This window comes from Gigantopelta aegis, chromosome 14 (assembly GCF_016097555.1).
Source record: "Gigantopelta aegis isolate Gae_Host chromosome 14, Gae_host_genome, whole genome shotgun sequence".
Lineage (NCBI taxonomy): Eukaryota > Metazoa > Mollusca > Gastropoda > Neomphalida > Peltospiridae > Gigantopelta > Gigantopelta aegis.
The window spans coordinates 58,830,255-58,845,403 of NC_054712.1; the positions used below are offsets into that span (position 1 = coordinate 58,830,255).

Genomic DNA, 15,149 nt, shown 5'->3' on the forward strand with positions numbered 1-15,149 from the left:
ATACTCGGCTTTTTTCACTAAGACAGTTTTAAAAACCCATATATATATACTGATGGAAAGAAATAAGGGAACACATCAAATTGTAGACCAAATGTAATTCACAACTAACGTAGTAATGTCTGTATTTCATACCAAGTTGTAATATGAGCTTGTATGTCTGTAGTGTATGTCTGTAGTGCTGCCTATATGTTCGCAGTCAACTTCTGACATTATGAATTGATTTTTGATGCAGTCATTATTTCTTGTTGCTATCTGTGCGATCCTTTATTTCTATATATATATATATATATATATATATATATATATATATATATATATATATATATATATATATATATATATATATATATATATATATATATATATATATATATATATATATAGATAACGTTACGTAAACGTGGGGTTTTTTTTTTTGGGGGGGGTGCGAATTCCTCGTAATGGGACCAACAATGGCGACCCCCCCCCCCCCCCCCCCCCCCCCCCCCCCCCCCCCCCCCCCACTGTTAATCCTGCATACGGGCCTGGAATTAATGTTAACTCCGCGCCTGGTAAATCATGGCGATGTCCGCTCAAAACGGTTCAAGTATCGGATATTTCTGACACTTTAGCAGATAAAATAATGTGAAAGGCGTCGAATTTAATGCAGATTTTATTTGTATAGTTTATTGATTTCTATCCGGTTTACCGTTACCACTAAATGGTATGTGTCACATCCTCTCGGCATGACGTCTATTACTTGCTGGGTATAAAAAAAAGTGGAACAGAAAGTAGTACACCGTTTTACATAGTTTGTCAAAATCAAAGATGGCGGCCCCCATCACAAACGGAGGGCTTCCTAGTCCCGATGTCGTGGAAGTGTTGCGACCGCTGGAAATGGGTCTGGTGGCCACGGTGTTTTTCTGCAGAAGGAAACCCGAGAGAAGGACAGTTAGGGTAAAACTAGAGACGAGACAGCTGATGTGGATCAAAAGTCAGGGTAGTCGACCAGAAGGCGCAGGTAAATTAAATCGTGCTAGACTTTCATCTAGTTTTTACATTTAGTTTTAAATTTAAAAAAGTCAATCACTTGTACAACAGTATGATTTGTAAATTTTTTTGGTGGAAAATCAGCTCTTTTATTTCTATTTTTTTTTTTACATATAAATATAAATGGGTTAATACAGAGTGAAGGGGGGGGGGGATTCTTCCTTTTACTAAGTTTTAGCTTTTGTATTTCTTTTTTTATGTGCAGGTCAGTGTGACTAGGTCTTGTTGTTTCTTTTTGATGGAAGAAACTAGTTTTATTTAGCAGTCTGTCTTTATGTTGACATGATAAATGCACACCATTTAAATGGCATTTTTATTTCCTGTTTAAACCTAGAGTTAATCCAAGACATCAGAAGAATTGTGTGTGTGTGGGGGGGGGGGGGGGGGGGGGGAGAGATACTACTTTTCCTCAACTCTGAAGATAATGCATTGGCCCCTAGTTAAAAATCAAATTAATATATAGTTGTCCCTTCTCCGGTTGTTGTCATATTCCAACACTTGGGTTTAAGTGAAAGACCCTAGTTTTTAAACACTAAGACAATTTTTCACTATTAAAGCCGTTTTTGTAAATTTAAATACAGAAGTATAATTTACATTTTATTATTTAGAATATAAATTTTCGTACACCTGACACCTGGTTCTGGTCATCTAGGTTTTTGCAATACCCCAAAATATATTTTTTTATAATTCTAAAGTTACGAACATTTGTCTGAAAAGTTATTTTATTGAGACAAGCTCTAGTTATTTTTCGACAGTATTTCTGTTTAAACATCACAGACTTTAGGTTCTCTCTTTTATAACCTTATCCATATGTGTGTTACAGGTTTGTAGATTAACTAATCTTAGTGTCCATTTTCACGGGCTGAAACTAGGGTTCTGTACCTTTAAGTTACCTGTACAAGTTGTAGCTTGCCAGCTTAGCCTTATGTCACATTCCTTCTGTCAGACCTGTAAGACGGATGTTTGAAGGAGGGGTAGCTTATGGTAATGATTGCTAGCTGGTCAACTCGCTCCAACACCAACTCGTCCCCACCAACTTGCCCCAGTGTTTTGACAACTCACCCCAAACTTCACTGTCCGTAAATAATTGTGACAAAATTAAAAATGGACGTCTACAACTTTGGTGTCATTTTATTTATTAATATTACAGTGAAATTCCGTTATCATGACCACTTATTAAAAGGTTTTATATTGGGGAGATCTTAATATCGGATATTACAATGAACTGTCGAGCCTATTTTAATGACATTTGTGAGTTTTTGTCCCTTATTTCCTTAAAGGAATGATCAGGCAAGGCTTTTAGACTCCTACTGGTGTGCATATTCAACAATAATTAATGCACATTATTGCTTAAAATATTGGTATATTAATTCAGAAAATGGTAATGATATGAGTTAACTAAACAGTGTTGGGCGATTTGACTAAACAGTGTGGGGTGAGTTAGTTTTGGAGCGAGTTGACCAACCGCGTTGGGGGCGAGTTAGTTTTGGAGCAAGTTGACCAACCGTGTTGGGGGCGAGTTGGTTTTGGGGTGAGTTGACCAACCGTGCTGGGGGCGAGTTAGTTTTGGGGCAAGTTAACCTGCTCCCAAGGTAGTTAGGGGCTTCCTGTGCATGAAGTGGTGTGTCCAGTTAATCAACTTTTAATTATCAAACATTGCTCCAGAACGTAAACAATTTGACTGATTAATCAAGTAAAAGTTTGATGATCAATTACAACTGAAAACAGTACAGTGATTGACTGTTGAGCATTTGTCTGATCCACGGTAGGATCAATCCCTGTCGGTGGGCCCATTAGGCTATTTCTCGTTCCAGCCAGTGCACCACAACTGGTATATCAAAGGCTGTGGGATGTGCTGTACTGTCTGTGGGATGGTGCATATAAAATATTCTTCAAATGCTACATTGATTGAATCCTGTTCTGGATGGAGGAGCTGGCCGAGGCTGGCACCTGTGCCCATGACAGGCGTGCGCTACAATGACTTGTTCTGAATGTGCACGTAAAACCCTATGACCATCCATGACCATTGATTGAAGCAAATTTAACAAATGGATTAGACACAAGTTATACACTTACTAGGCCTTCTCCATAATACATAATAATATTCTGTATGAATAGATATATAAGTGGCTTTCTGATCATACCACTCAAGTTACTGAATTCACAAATAATAAATTTTTTCAAATGAGGCATTTTGCTTAATCTTGCCCTAAATTAAAGTTAAAGTGCGTGTCATCAAACTACATAAATTTGTACTAATCGCAATGACATCATATTACCATTGGAGGCAACTTTAAAACTGTGATTTACTAAATCTCAAATTAAAATGTTATTTTTGAAATCTTATAGCATAATAGTGCAGCGGATAATCATAACAATTGTGCAAATTATGACTAAAGCATGAAACTTTTACCAGTGTTAGTACATACCATAAGGTTCATTTTAAGATCGGGAGGTAAGTCAGATTTGACCTCTGAGGACCGTGAGAGGTCAATGACCTCAATTACATTGAAATTGAAAAATGTTCACGATTCTGGTGCAGTTTGTCTGTCTTGGGAATCATTAGAAAGGTATGTTATGATTATCTGCTGCACTTTAATTTTTAATGTGCACTGAACAAAGGCTATAAGCTTAAAGTACAGTGAGGTCAGTGACCTCAGACACATGTATAGTACATACCGGTACATGTAATACAGACGCATTATCCATATAGACGCATAAATGTCCAGGTGTCTGATTGCACCTAACAGTCTCCCGAACATGCACATAATGCAGTGCACTTGAGTGCAGCCTTGGTGCACTTGCAGCGGCCGGTACATCCCTTCTTGCAGTTGCAGTGGATCAGTTCGTGGCAAGATTCGTGGCCTCCTTTGTCCAGCCCCAGTCAGATGGGCTTGGTAACTCAGGATTCAGGACCAGAGTTTGGTTCCAGCAGTTGGCCTGGAGAGATGCACGCTTGATGTGCTGCTGGAGTGCTGCCTGCGTTGGGGGAATGTTATCTAGAGCCCTAGACTTGTGTGCGATGAGCTGTTTCCTAGCATCATTCACTTCCATGATGTCACTGGTGCGGTCATACATCAGCACAACAAAGTACTCCAGCAGTGACATTAACTCCTCACTGACATTACTTGGCATGCATAAGAGTTCTTCAACGGCATCAGTCACCTCTGGGAACACTTTCCAAATCTCTCAGGCAGTCTTCTTCCCTCTGCCAGCGAATGAAGACACAGTGTCGCACCCTGTGAGGACATGGAAGATGGGGAGAGTAGCACATTGTCTTGGGTTCATGGCGGCAGCCAGTTGGTGAACAGCTAATTACCGGAAGCTGGATCCAGTACCAAGAGCTATCCACAGCTCGTCAGGATTGATGTTGTTGAAAGAAGCCACAGCCAGCACCACAACATCAGTATCCACAGTGCGTATGGCCACCTTCCTCATCCCCTTCTGCACAGCATCTGCCACATGTAGAAGCATGCGAGTGTCCGCCTCCTCGTGTGAACATGGGGCGAGGCTGGTCAAGTCGGACTCGGCAGGAGAGCACAGGACCTCAGTTCCACATGTTGCATACATTTCCTTGCCATCAGCTATTGGAAGACGAATGGCCTCTCGTGACAGGAAACCAAAGAGCTCAGTCTTGTTTTGATCAACATGAAGGAAGTCCTTCCAGTTCTTAGGCATGACGGTAGAGGGAGCCACTCTTTTCCTGATGCCATTGCCCCTCTTCTGTCTGGTCGTGCCTTTCAGGCTGTCAGGTAGATATACATCCCAGACGAGTCCAGTCTGTGGACCTTTTCCAGTTGAGGGGAGATGTAAGGTGCAAAAACTATGTTCACATACTCTTGAAAGGTCTTTGCCGCTACAGGATTGAGCATTTCAATAATAGCTGCTCCGTCAAGGATTGTGGCATCAACCACAGGTGCGCTTGTGGTTTCGGTTTGGTCTGATTTCAGGCAGTATAGTAGATCTGCTTTGACTGCAAGGCGCAGTTTTCCTCCTGTTGATAATGCAGGTGGGGCTGCCTGGTTCTTGTGGGAGAAGAACTGGTCAAGATCCCCATCACGTGATTGACATGCAATATACAGCCTCGAGAAGAGACTACAGTCACTCTTCACTGCGGCGAGTTGCATCTGCTGCTTTGACTGCGTCTTGGTCTATGACCGACTGAAGAGTGGCAACTTGTTCTTAGGCAGTGTGTCTGTAACTGGCTTCGTGCATAGTTCCAGTCTTTCTTCAACAAACTTTGTGTATTGCTCCTCACCAAGGGACTCAATCTTCCTCACAGTTTCTGCCACTGGGGTTTCCATGATGTCTGTCATGTCAAGGACCAGTAGATCTTGAGTGTTCTCTAGGAAGGGATTCCCCATCTCTTGAAACACTGCTATAAGTGCTCTGACATCCTTCATAAAGGCTGCTTGTACTCCAGGTTTCTGGTCATGGTGAAGATGCCCAATGTCGTGAGCACCGCCATGTCCTCTTATTGCCTGCTCTTCAAACTCTGTAGTGATCCTGGCTATTTCTGGCCCTGCCACCATCCAGCGTCTGAGTGCCCCAGGGTTTCCTGTCAGTCCAATAGCTCCACCAGACCCTTTGACCACAGCGTTGTTCTGTTCATGACATTGGTCAATTGACATGGCAGAGAACTTGTTGCTGGTCTTGTGTACCACAAACATCCCAGACTTGAATTCTGCCAGGACATCTGGGTGTTTGTCATTGAGGTTCATCATATCACGGATGTGTACAGAAAGCCACCTGGAATAGTGAGTGTGATCTAAGGCGAACATCCAGGGCATGATCTGTGTCAGGGATTAGGGAGATACCAGTGCCATGAAAAGAATCCTTGGCCGTCGCAGAGCTAGGGTTATGGTCAATATTATCGACAGCCCCAGTAGTGAACAGTGCCTGGCGCAGCTTGGGTGGGCAAACAACTGCTTCCATGTTGAAGCGCTGGCAGACATCATTGGCAATGTCTGCTGTGAGCTGTAATAATCTATCATATGACACACACATCCCTAGGCTGAACAGTGTGTCAATCAGACCTCTGCTCCTGGTCACAGCGTGAATCTTGTGGGTCAAGTAGAGTGGGAATGGGGTTTCTCTCTCGCGGCTGTGGCGCACTGAGGTTGACTCCACGCTGCGTGCATGCTTAACACTGTTGAACACCAGTAGCTGCGATAGTGTAAGAGCAGCAGTTGTGGTGCTTGTGTTGGCCAACTGAGTCTGGTGCTTGATGTTTGCCCCATCGAGGATCATGTTCACCAGAGCAAGGAGGGGTGGTGTCACAGAATCTTTCTGGGAATCAGCTTGGAACGCACCGTCAAAGGTAAACCTGGTCTCAAACATTTCTCTACGGACTACCTGTGCTGCTCTTACTAGGTGCATGGCATCACTGTCATGATCACAGGCCTTCATCAGGGCGGGACCTATATCTTTCTCAAACAAGAGAAGTATGTCTCGGCCCTGAGAATGGGCTCTCAGATCAGGAAGCACAGAAAAAAGTCTGGTTGTGTGTATTCTGTTGGTTACCGTGGCACCCAGCTGCTCCAGTCTCGTCTTGTAGAGGTTAGCCACGTCTGAGAGTTTAAATACAAGGGCATTGTCCTCATCTGCATGCATGTCCTCAATGAATACCACCAGCTCAGCAAAGGCTATGCCATGCAGACGATCCTCATCCTCGTCCTTGAGTGCGGCTGGTCTGATTTTGTTGTATAATGCACGGAGACAGTTGCGATGGTATTTTGCCTCGATGGCAACCATGTCTCCTGCAGACTGCTTGGCCAGCAGTTCAGTGTCCCCCAATTCAGTGGCACATCTGATAGGCTCAGATAGAAACAGATAGGCTCGGTTGACTGTGGAAGCCTCTGGGCAGCTGCTGATCGTGTGCGCAGGGTTGGAGTACCGGTACTAGATTGTTGTCCTGAAGCTGATTCTTCTCTGCTCTGCTGGGCAAACATTTTTTTGTTAAAGTTTAAAGAACATTTCTTGTGCCACTAAGCACTGTGTCTCCTCAAGGTAGCTTCTACGCCATCGCCATCATCCAGTCTGTTCACGTTGAGTTCCATTGGCATGTGGCGAAGTCCCTTGAACTGGACGAGGTCTTCTGTCAATGATGCATAGCCAACACCACTTGGTTTCATGGTAGATCTTAGTGGGCACTGCAAAGGTTCATCTGTCTCTGCTTGGCAAAGAATACAAAGCTCCCAGTTAGTTCTTGGGGGTGGTCTTGATTGCTTGGACGCAGAGGGCTGTGCTGGGTCTATGAGGATATGACGCTTTGCCATAGTGACGATCAGGTCTGGGATGCTTGTATCTTCACTTCGACCATCAGGCAGGGATCCTGCAACACACAAGAACAATAATTGTGTTAGTACCAGCCACCACAGTTTGCATTCATTGGCATCAATATTTGATATTTTGAGGTAATTGACCTCTCACTGTCTTCAGAGGTCAAAGTTAGACACCTGTAAATAATGACCAACGCTCTGTGGAATATGTAGACACTTTTATTGTAACACAAATACATGGTTTGTACATCATAAACATGTTTACCATTAACCAATGACGCCAAACATCAATATTCTGATACTTTGAGGTCATTGACCTCTCACGGTCCTAAGAGGTCAAATCTGCCTTACCTCCCGATCTGAAAATGAAGCTTATGGCATGTACTAACACTGGTAGAAATTTCATGCTTTAGTCATGATTTGCACAATTCTTATGATATGAGAGATTATCAGCTGTACTATAAATAGAATGTGCTACTCATATTTTTTAATATGTAAAATATCAAACTTGTCTAGTTAATCGGTATTTGTCTCGGCAGAGCCTCGACAAATACCAATTAACATAATTTCAGTTGATATTTTCCATATTAAAAAATCATTTGTGATGAATCCTCTATCTGTTAATGTGAATCTCAAAGCATGTTTCAAAAAATATATTAAAAAATTCTGTTAAGTTTCAATTTAAATCCATTTCTTGCACTTTAACTTAAGTTCCAGATGAATGAAACTTGTTGCATCTATGAATGTTTATATCAGTTTATATCATAAACAAAAACAACAATATTAAATTAAATTTTGTTAAATTTAAAACTTTTATTTAACTTGTTTTTTTCTCTTAAAGCGACACTGAACATATTTAAATATGTAGTTTTTCAGACTGACATACATGTACAAGTTCTCCACCAACCTATGTCAATTTGTGTTGTGTGATACTTTTATTTTATAAATAAAATTACTAATCTTCGAAAAAAGGACACCTTTTCACTCCCCAAATTAATAAACCAGAGTTTATAATTAATTTTTTGTAGACACCAGTAATCGTCTTTATTAAATATTGCCACACATTTTTAGATATTTTAAAATGAATAATGATTGATCAAAAAGTTTTGTTTTGTTTCAACTAGTCCTATTATTATACATGTATGTAAATGCAGTTTAGTTATACACAAGTATTTATACATACAGTAGTTTAACTGGGGGTTAGACCTAGCTCAGTGGCTAAGTGTTTGATGTGCGGTCGGTCTGGGATTGATCCCCATCTGTAGGCTCACTGGGCTAGTGCTCATTCCAGCCAGTGCACCACGACTGGTATATCAAAGGTTGTGGTATGTGTTGTCTTGTTACTAATAGAAAAATGTAGCGGGTTTCCTCTCTCAGACTATATGTAAAAAGTATCACAAATGTTTGAAATCCAATAGCCAATGGTTAATAAATCAGTAGTGGTGTCGTTACACAAAACAAACTTAAACGTTTTGTAGTTCACTTGTATACATGTATGTAGTTTGCATGTTCACACTGCGTATTTGTGGTGATCTTCCTATACAGAGGAGGAATGTTCGAACAATGACAGTTTTATTTCATTCATTTGTACTTATTTTCGTGCTCATATCCTATTAAGGTTCAAGTGCACTGTCCTAGGCACACAAATGGGCTATCTGGGCTGTCTGTCCAAGACAGTGTGTTAGTTGTTAGTTAGTGAAAGAGAAGATGGTGTAGTGGTCTTACCCATATCTACCCATTGAGTCATTTCATTTCAACCAATTTCCGTGGTTATATCCAATTAAGGTTCAAGCAGTCTGTCCTGGGCACACACCTCAGCTATCTGGGCTGTCTGTCCAGGACAGTGGGTTAGTTGTTAGTTGTTTGTGGTTAGTGAGAAAGAAGAGGGTGTAGTGGTCTTACACCTACCCATTGAGTCATTAAAATCCACTCTGGGTGGGAGCCATTACAAGCTAGGCTGTGAACCTAGTACCTGCCAGCCTTATGTCTGATGGTTTAACCACGACACCACTGAGGCCGGTACCGGGCTGTGAACCCAGTACCTACCAGCCTTATGTCTGATGGTTTAACCACGACACCACTGAGGCCGGTACCGGGCTGTGAACCCTGTACCTGCCAGCCTTATGTCTGATGGTTTAACTACGACACCACTGAGGCCGGTACCGGGCTGTGAACCCTGTACCTGCCAGCCTTATGTCTGATGGTTTAACTACGACACCACTGAGGCCGGTACCGGGCTGTGAACCCTGTACCTGCCAGCCCTATGTCTGATGGTTTAACTACGACACCACTGAGGCCGGTACCGGGCTGTGAACCCAGTACCTGCCAGCCTTATGTCTGATGGTTTAACCACGACACCACTGAGGCCGGTACCGGGCTGTGAACCCTGTACCTGCCAGCCTTATGTCTGATGGTTTAACCACGACACCACTGAGGCCGGTACCGGGCTGTGAACCCTGTACCTGCCAGCCTTATGTCTGATGGTTTAACCACGACACCACTGAGGCCGGTACCGGGCTGTGAACCCTGTACCTGCCAGCCTTATGTCTGATGGTTTAACTACGACACCACTGAGGCCGGTACCGGGCTGTGAACCCTGTACCTGCCAGCCTTATGTCTGATGGTTTAACCACGACACCACTGAGGCCGGTACCGGGCTGTGAACCCAGTACCTGCCAGCCTTATGTCTGATGGTTTAACCACGACACCACTGAGGCCGGTACCGGGCTGTGAACCCTGTACCTGCCAGCCTTATGTCTGATGGTTTAACCACGACACCACTGAGGCCGGTACCGGGCTGTGAACCCTGTACCTGCCAGCCTTATGTCTGATGGTTTAACCACGACACCACTGAGGCCGGTACCGGGCTGTGAACCCTGTACCTGCCAGCCTTATGTCTGATGGTTTAACCACGACACCACCGAGGCCGGTACCGGGCTGTGAACCCTGTACCTGCCAGCCTTATGTCTGATGGTTTAACCACGACACCACTGAGGCTGAGGCCGGTACCGGGCTGTGAACCCTGTACCTACCAGCCTTATGTCTGATGGTTTAACTACGACACCACCGAGGCCGGTACCGGGCTGCGAACCCTGTACCTGCCAACCTTATGTCTGATGGTTTAACTATGACACCACCGAGGCCGGTACCGGGCTGCGAACCCTGTACCTGCCAGCCTTATGTCTGATGGTTTAACCACAACACCACCGAGGCCGGTACCGGGCTGCGAACCCAGTACCTGCCAGCCTTATGTCTGATGGTTTAACTACGACACCACTGAGGCCGGTACCGGGCTGTGAACCCTGTACCTGCCAGCCTTATGTCTGATGGTTTAACCACGACACCACTGAGGCCGGTACCGGGCTGTGAACCCAGTACTTGCCAGCCTTATGTCTGATGGTTTAACCACGACACCACTGAGGCCGGTACCGGGCTGTGAACCCTGTACCTGCCAGCCTTATGTCTGATGGTTTAACCACGACACCACTGAGGCCGGTACCGGGCTGTGAACCCTGTACCTACCAGCCTTATGTCTGATGGTTTAACTACGACACCACCGAGGCCGGTACCGGGCTGTGAACCCAGTACCTACCAGCCTTATGTCTGATGGTTTAACCACGACACCACTGAGGCTTAACCACGACACCACTGAGGCCGGTACCGGGCTGTGAACCCTGTACCTGCCAGCCTTATGTCTGATGGTTTAACCACGACACCACTGAGGCCGGTACTGGGCTGTGAACCCTGTACCTGCCAGCCTTATGCCTGATGGTTTAACCACGACACCACTGAGGCCGGTACCGGGCTGTGAACCCTGTACCTAACAGCCTTATGTCTGATGGTTTAACCACGACACCACTGAGGCCGGTACCGGGCTGTGAACCCTGTACCTACCAGCCTTATGTCTGATGGTTTAACTACGACACCACCGAGGCCGGTACCGGGCTGTGAACCCAGTACCTACCAGCCTTATGTCTGATGGTTTAACCACGACACCACTTAGGCTTAACCACGACACCACTGAGGCCGGTACCGGGCTGTGAACCCTGTACCTGCCAGCCTTATGTCTGATGGTTTAACCACGACACCACTGAGGCCGGTACCGGGCTGTGAACCCTGTACCTACCAGCCTTATGTCTGATGGTTTAACCACGACACCACTGAGGCCGGTACCGGGCTGTGAACCCTGTACCTGCCAGCCTTATGCCTGATGGTTTAACTACGACACCACTGAGGCCGGTACCGGGCTGTGAACCCTGTACCTGCCAGCCTTATGTCTGATGGTTTAACCACGACACCACTGAGGCCGGTACCGGGCTGTGAACCCTGTACCTACCAGCCTTATGTCTGATGGTTTAACCACTGAGGCCGGTACCGGGCTGTGAACCCTGTACCTGCCAGCCTTATGTCTGATGGTTTAACCACGACACCACTGAGGCCGGTACCGGGCTGTGAACCCTGTACCTACCAGCCTTATGTCTGATGGTTTAACCACGACACCACTGAGGCCGGTACCGGGCTGTGAACCCTGTACCTGCCAGCCTTATGCCTGATGGTTTAACTACGACACCACTGAGGCCGGTACCGGGCTGTGAACCCTGTACCTGCCAGCCTTATGTCTGATGGTTTAACCACGACACCACTGAGGCCGGTACCGGGCTGTGAACCCTGTACCTACCAGCCTTATGTCTGATGGTTTAACCACTGAGGCCGGTACCGGGCTGTGAACCCTGTACCTGCCAGCCTTATGCCTGATGGTTTAACTACGACACCACTGAGGCCGGTACCGGGCTGTGAACCCTGTACCTACCAGCCTTATGTCTGACGGTTTAACCATGACACCACCGCGAGGCCTGTGACAATCACAGTGATGTCTTCAACGTCTTTGTACATATTTACTGTAACAAAAAGCTATTGTGTGATTGGTTGAACACTGCATTAGTTCTGTCATCCCACTATCAATGTGCTGAATTCCATTATCACACAGAACAATGGATTTATTCCATGATCTTCGCAAATACCCATTACTGTGGTCAATACTGTGTTCTAAACAAATTGATATGGGTCCCATATAAACATTACATTTATTAATATGTGTTCAAAGGTTTACAAAACTAATTAATGTTTGTGTGTCTAAGTCTATATTAGTTTTATTTAATCACATAATTTGCTGGAACATACAGTGTAATTTACCTCCCAACCATAAATGAATGGTTTTCCTACAAATACTAATTACACTGGAGCTCTGCACTTTGTTACAGTATTTATTTCTTTGTCTTTGTTCTGTGTCCATGACGATGTCTGGATAATGTCAGTTCCAATAGATCAGTCGTTGCTGAGTGTAATTTTATACTTGTAGATAATTCATTTCAGCTCATCTTTCTTTCTCTTGTTCTTTCTTTCTTTCTTTCTTTCTTTCTGTTTTTGTTCCCTCTTTTTTTTTTTCTTCAAAAATTAATGTTTATAAAGATTGGATTTGATGTAAAATGTTTTAAAATTTACCATTATTTGAATTTGGTAGACATTTTAGCTTTGAAAAGTTCATTTTAGATTTTATTTTTTAAATGGACATCACATTTGTGTAATTTCTATTTATTTTTTATTATTTATTTTTATTATTTATTTTTATTCTTTATTTTTATTCTTTGTTTTTGTTTGTTTTTGTTTTTTGAAAGGGAAAGAATTTCTATTTCAGAATTTTCAAATTATTTATCTCATTTTGTCACCTTTATTTCCAAATTTGGCAAAATGTTTTGTTGTTGTTTTTTACTGTTTAGTTTCAAGCTTCAGTACAAAGATAATTACTCATTAATGGACTTGTTTGTTTATATTTCTCATATTTGTCTGTGCATGGCTTTAGAATTGCACCAAAGTCAAGGTGATAAACATTGTGTCCAAAATACATACTGGATATATACATGTACGTCCAAAATAATCACACTCAAATTAAGTAGGCCTACAAACATTTCACCACAAAACCACTGAAATACATACTGGATATATACATGTATGTCCAAAATAATCACACTCAAATTAAGTAGGCCTACAAACATTTCACCACAAAACCACTGAAATACATACTGGATATATACATGTACGTCCAAAATAATCACACTCAAATTAAGTAGGCCTACAAACATTTCACCACAAAACCACTGAAATACATACTGGATATATACATGTATGTCCAAAATAATCACACTCAAATTAAGTAGGCCTACAAACATTTCACCACAAAACCACTGAAATACATACTGGATATATACATGTATGTCCAAAATAATCACACTCAAATTAAGTAGGCCTACAAACATTTCACCACAAAACCACTGAAAGTTTAAGCTTTATATGGATAAAAATAACTTGAAATGCATTTCTGAGTATCCACTACTGTTCAGAATCCATTAATACGATGAAAAACATTACTGCACTAAAAAGACCTCGCTTTTTTTTTAGGACAAAAAGCTCTATTCAGTATTGTTAATCCAGAATTAGTTGTATCTAAAGTCCTGACATGTTTATTACCGTAAAGGCCATAGTATAATATGCACATATATGGTCCCCGGCTGATATTCAGAAGTAGCTGACTTTATGGTGACTGCTGGGGTGAGATCTGTGTAACCCAGTGGTAAAGCACTTGCTTGGTCAGGGACGAGATCTGTGTAACCCAGTGGTAAAGCACTTGCTTGGTCAGGGGCGAGATCTGTGTAACCCAGTGGTAAAGCACTTGCTTGGTCAGGGGCGAGATCTGTGTAACCCAGTGGTAAAGCACTTGCTTGGTCAGGGGCGAGATCTGTGTAACCCAGTGGTAAAGCACTTGCTTGGTCAGGGGCGAGATCTGTGTAACCCAGTGGTAAAGCACTTGCTTGGTCAGGGGCGAGATCTGTGTAACCCAGTGGTAAAGCACTTGCTTGGTCAGGGGCTAGATCTGTGTAACCCAGTGGTAAAGCACTTGCTTGGTCAGGGGCGAGGTCTGTGTAACCCAGTGGTAAAGCACTTGCTTGGTCAGGGACGAGGTCTGTGTAACCCAGTGGTAAAGCACTTGCTTGGTCAGGGACGAGATCTGTGTAACCCAGTGGTAAAGCACTTGCTTGGTCAGGGGCGAGATCTGTGTAACCCAGTGGTAAAGCACTTGCTTGGTCAGGGACGAGATCTGTGTAACCCAGTGGTAAAGCACTTGCTTGGTCAGGGGCGGGATCTGTGTAACCCAGTGGTAAAGCACTTGCTTGGTCAGGGACGAGATCTGTGTAACCCAGTGGTAAAGCACTTGCTTGGTCAGGGGCGAGATCTGTGTAACCCAGTGGTAAAGCACTTGCTTGGTCAGGGGCGAGATCTGTGTAACCCAGTGGTAAAGCACTTGCTTGGTCAGGGGCGAGATCTGTGTAACCCAGTGGTAAAGCACTTGCTTGGTCAGGGGCGAGATCTGTGTAACCCAGTGGTAAAGCACTTGCTTGGTCAGGGGCGAGATCTGTGTAACCCAGTGGTAAAGCACTTGCTTGGTCAGGGGCGAGATCTGTGTAACCCAGTGGTAAAGCACTTGCTTGGTCAGGGACGAGATCTGTGTAACCCAGTGGTAAAGCACTTGCTTGGTCAGGGGAGAGATCTGTGTAACCCAGTGGTAAAGCACTTGCTTGGTCAGGAGTCGAATTTTACGCAATTCCGCAAATAGTAAATTTCGAAGCAGAATAGTAAAACAATTCTTCCAATATTCCGTCATGAAGGTGAAAATAAAGCACGGAATACCGAAAATCACCTGCGACTATTCTGCTTACACTTTTTCTTCAGCTATATTTTTCTGCAGAACAAATCCTCGCGCTACTAAAACCTTTCTCATGCACT

General features: G+C 43.8%; 1 protein-coding gene across 2 annotated transcripts in view; it reads left to right on the forward strand.

Annotated features, from left to right (window-relative positions):
- The first annotated feature begins 807 nt into the window (after positions 1-807).
- Positions 808-15,149, forward strand: part of LOC121388579 (1-phosphatidylinositol 4,5-bisphosphate phosphodiesterase gamma-1-like) — a 125,517-nt gene continuing 111,175 nt past the window's right edge. For both annotated transcript variants that reach the window (XM_041519970.1, XM_041519971.1), the window contains exon 1: positions 808-1,000. In XM_041519970.1, the coding sequence (XP_041375904.1) occupies positions 808-1,000 (193 nt within the window). The remainder of the gene's footprint in view (positions 1,001-15,149) is intronic.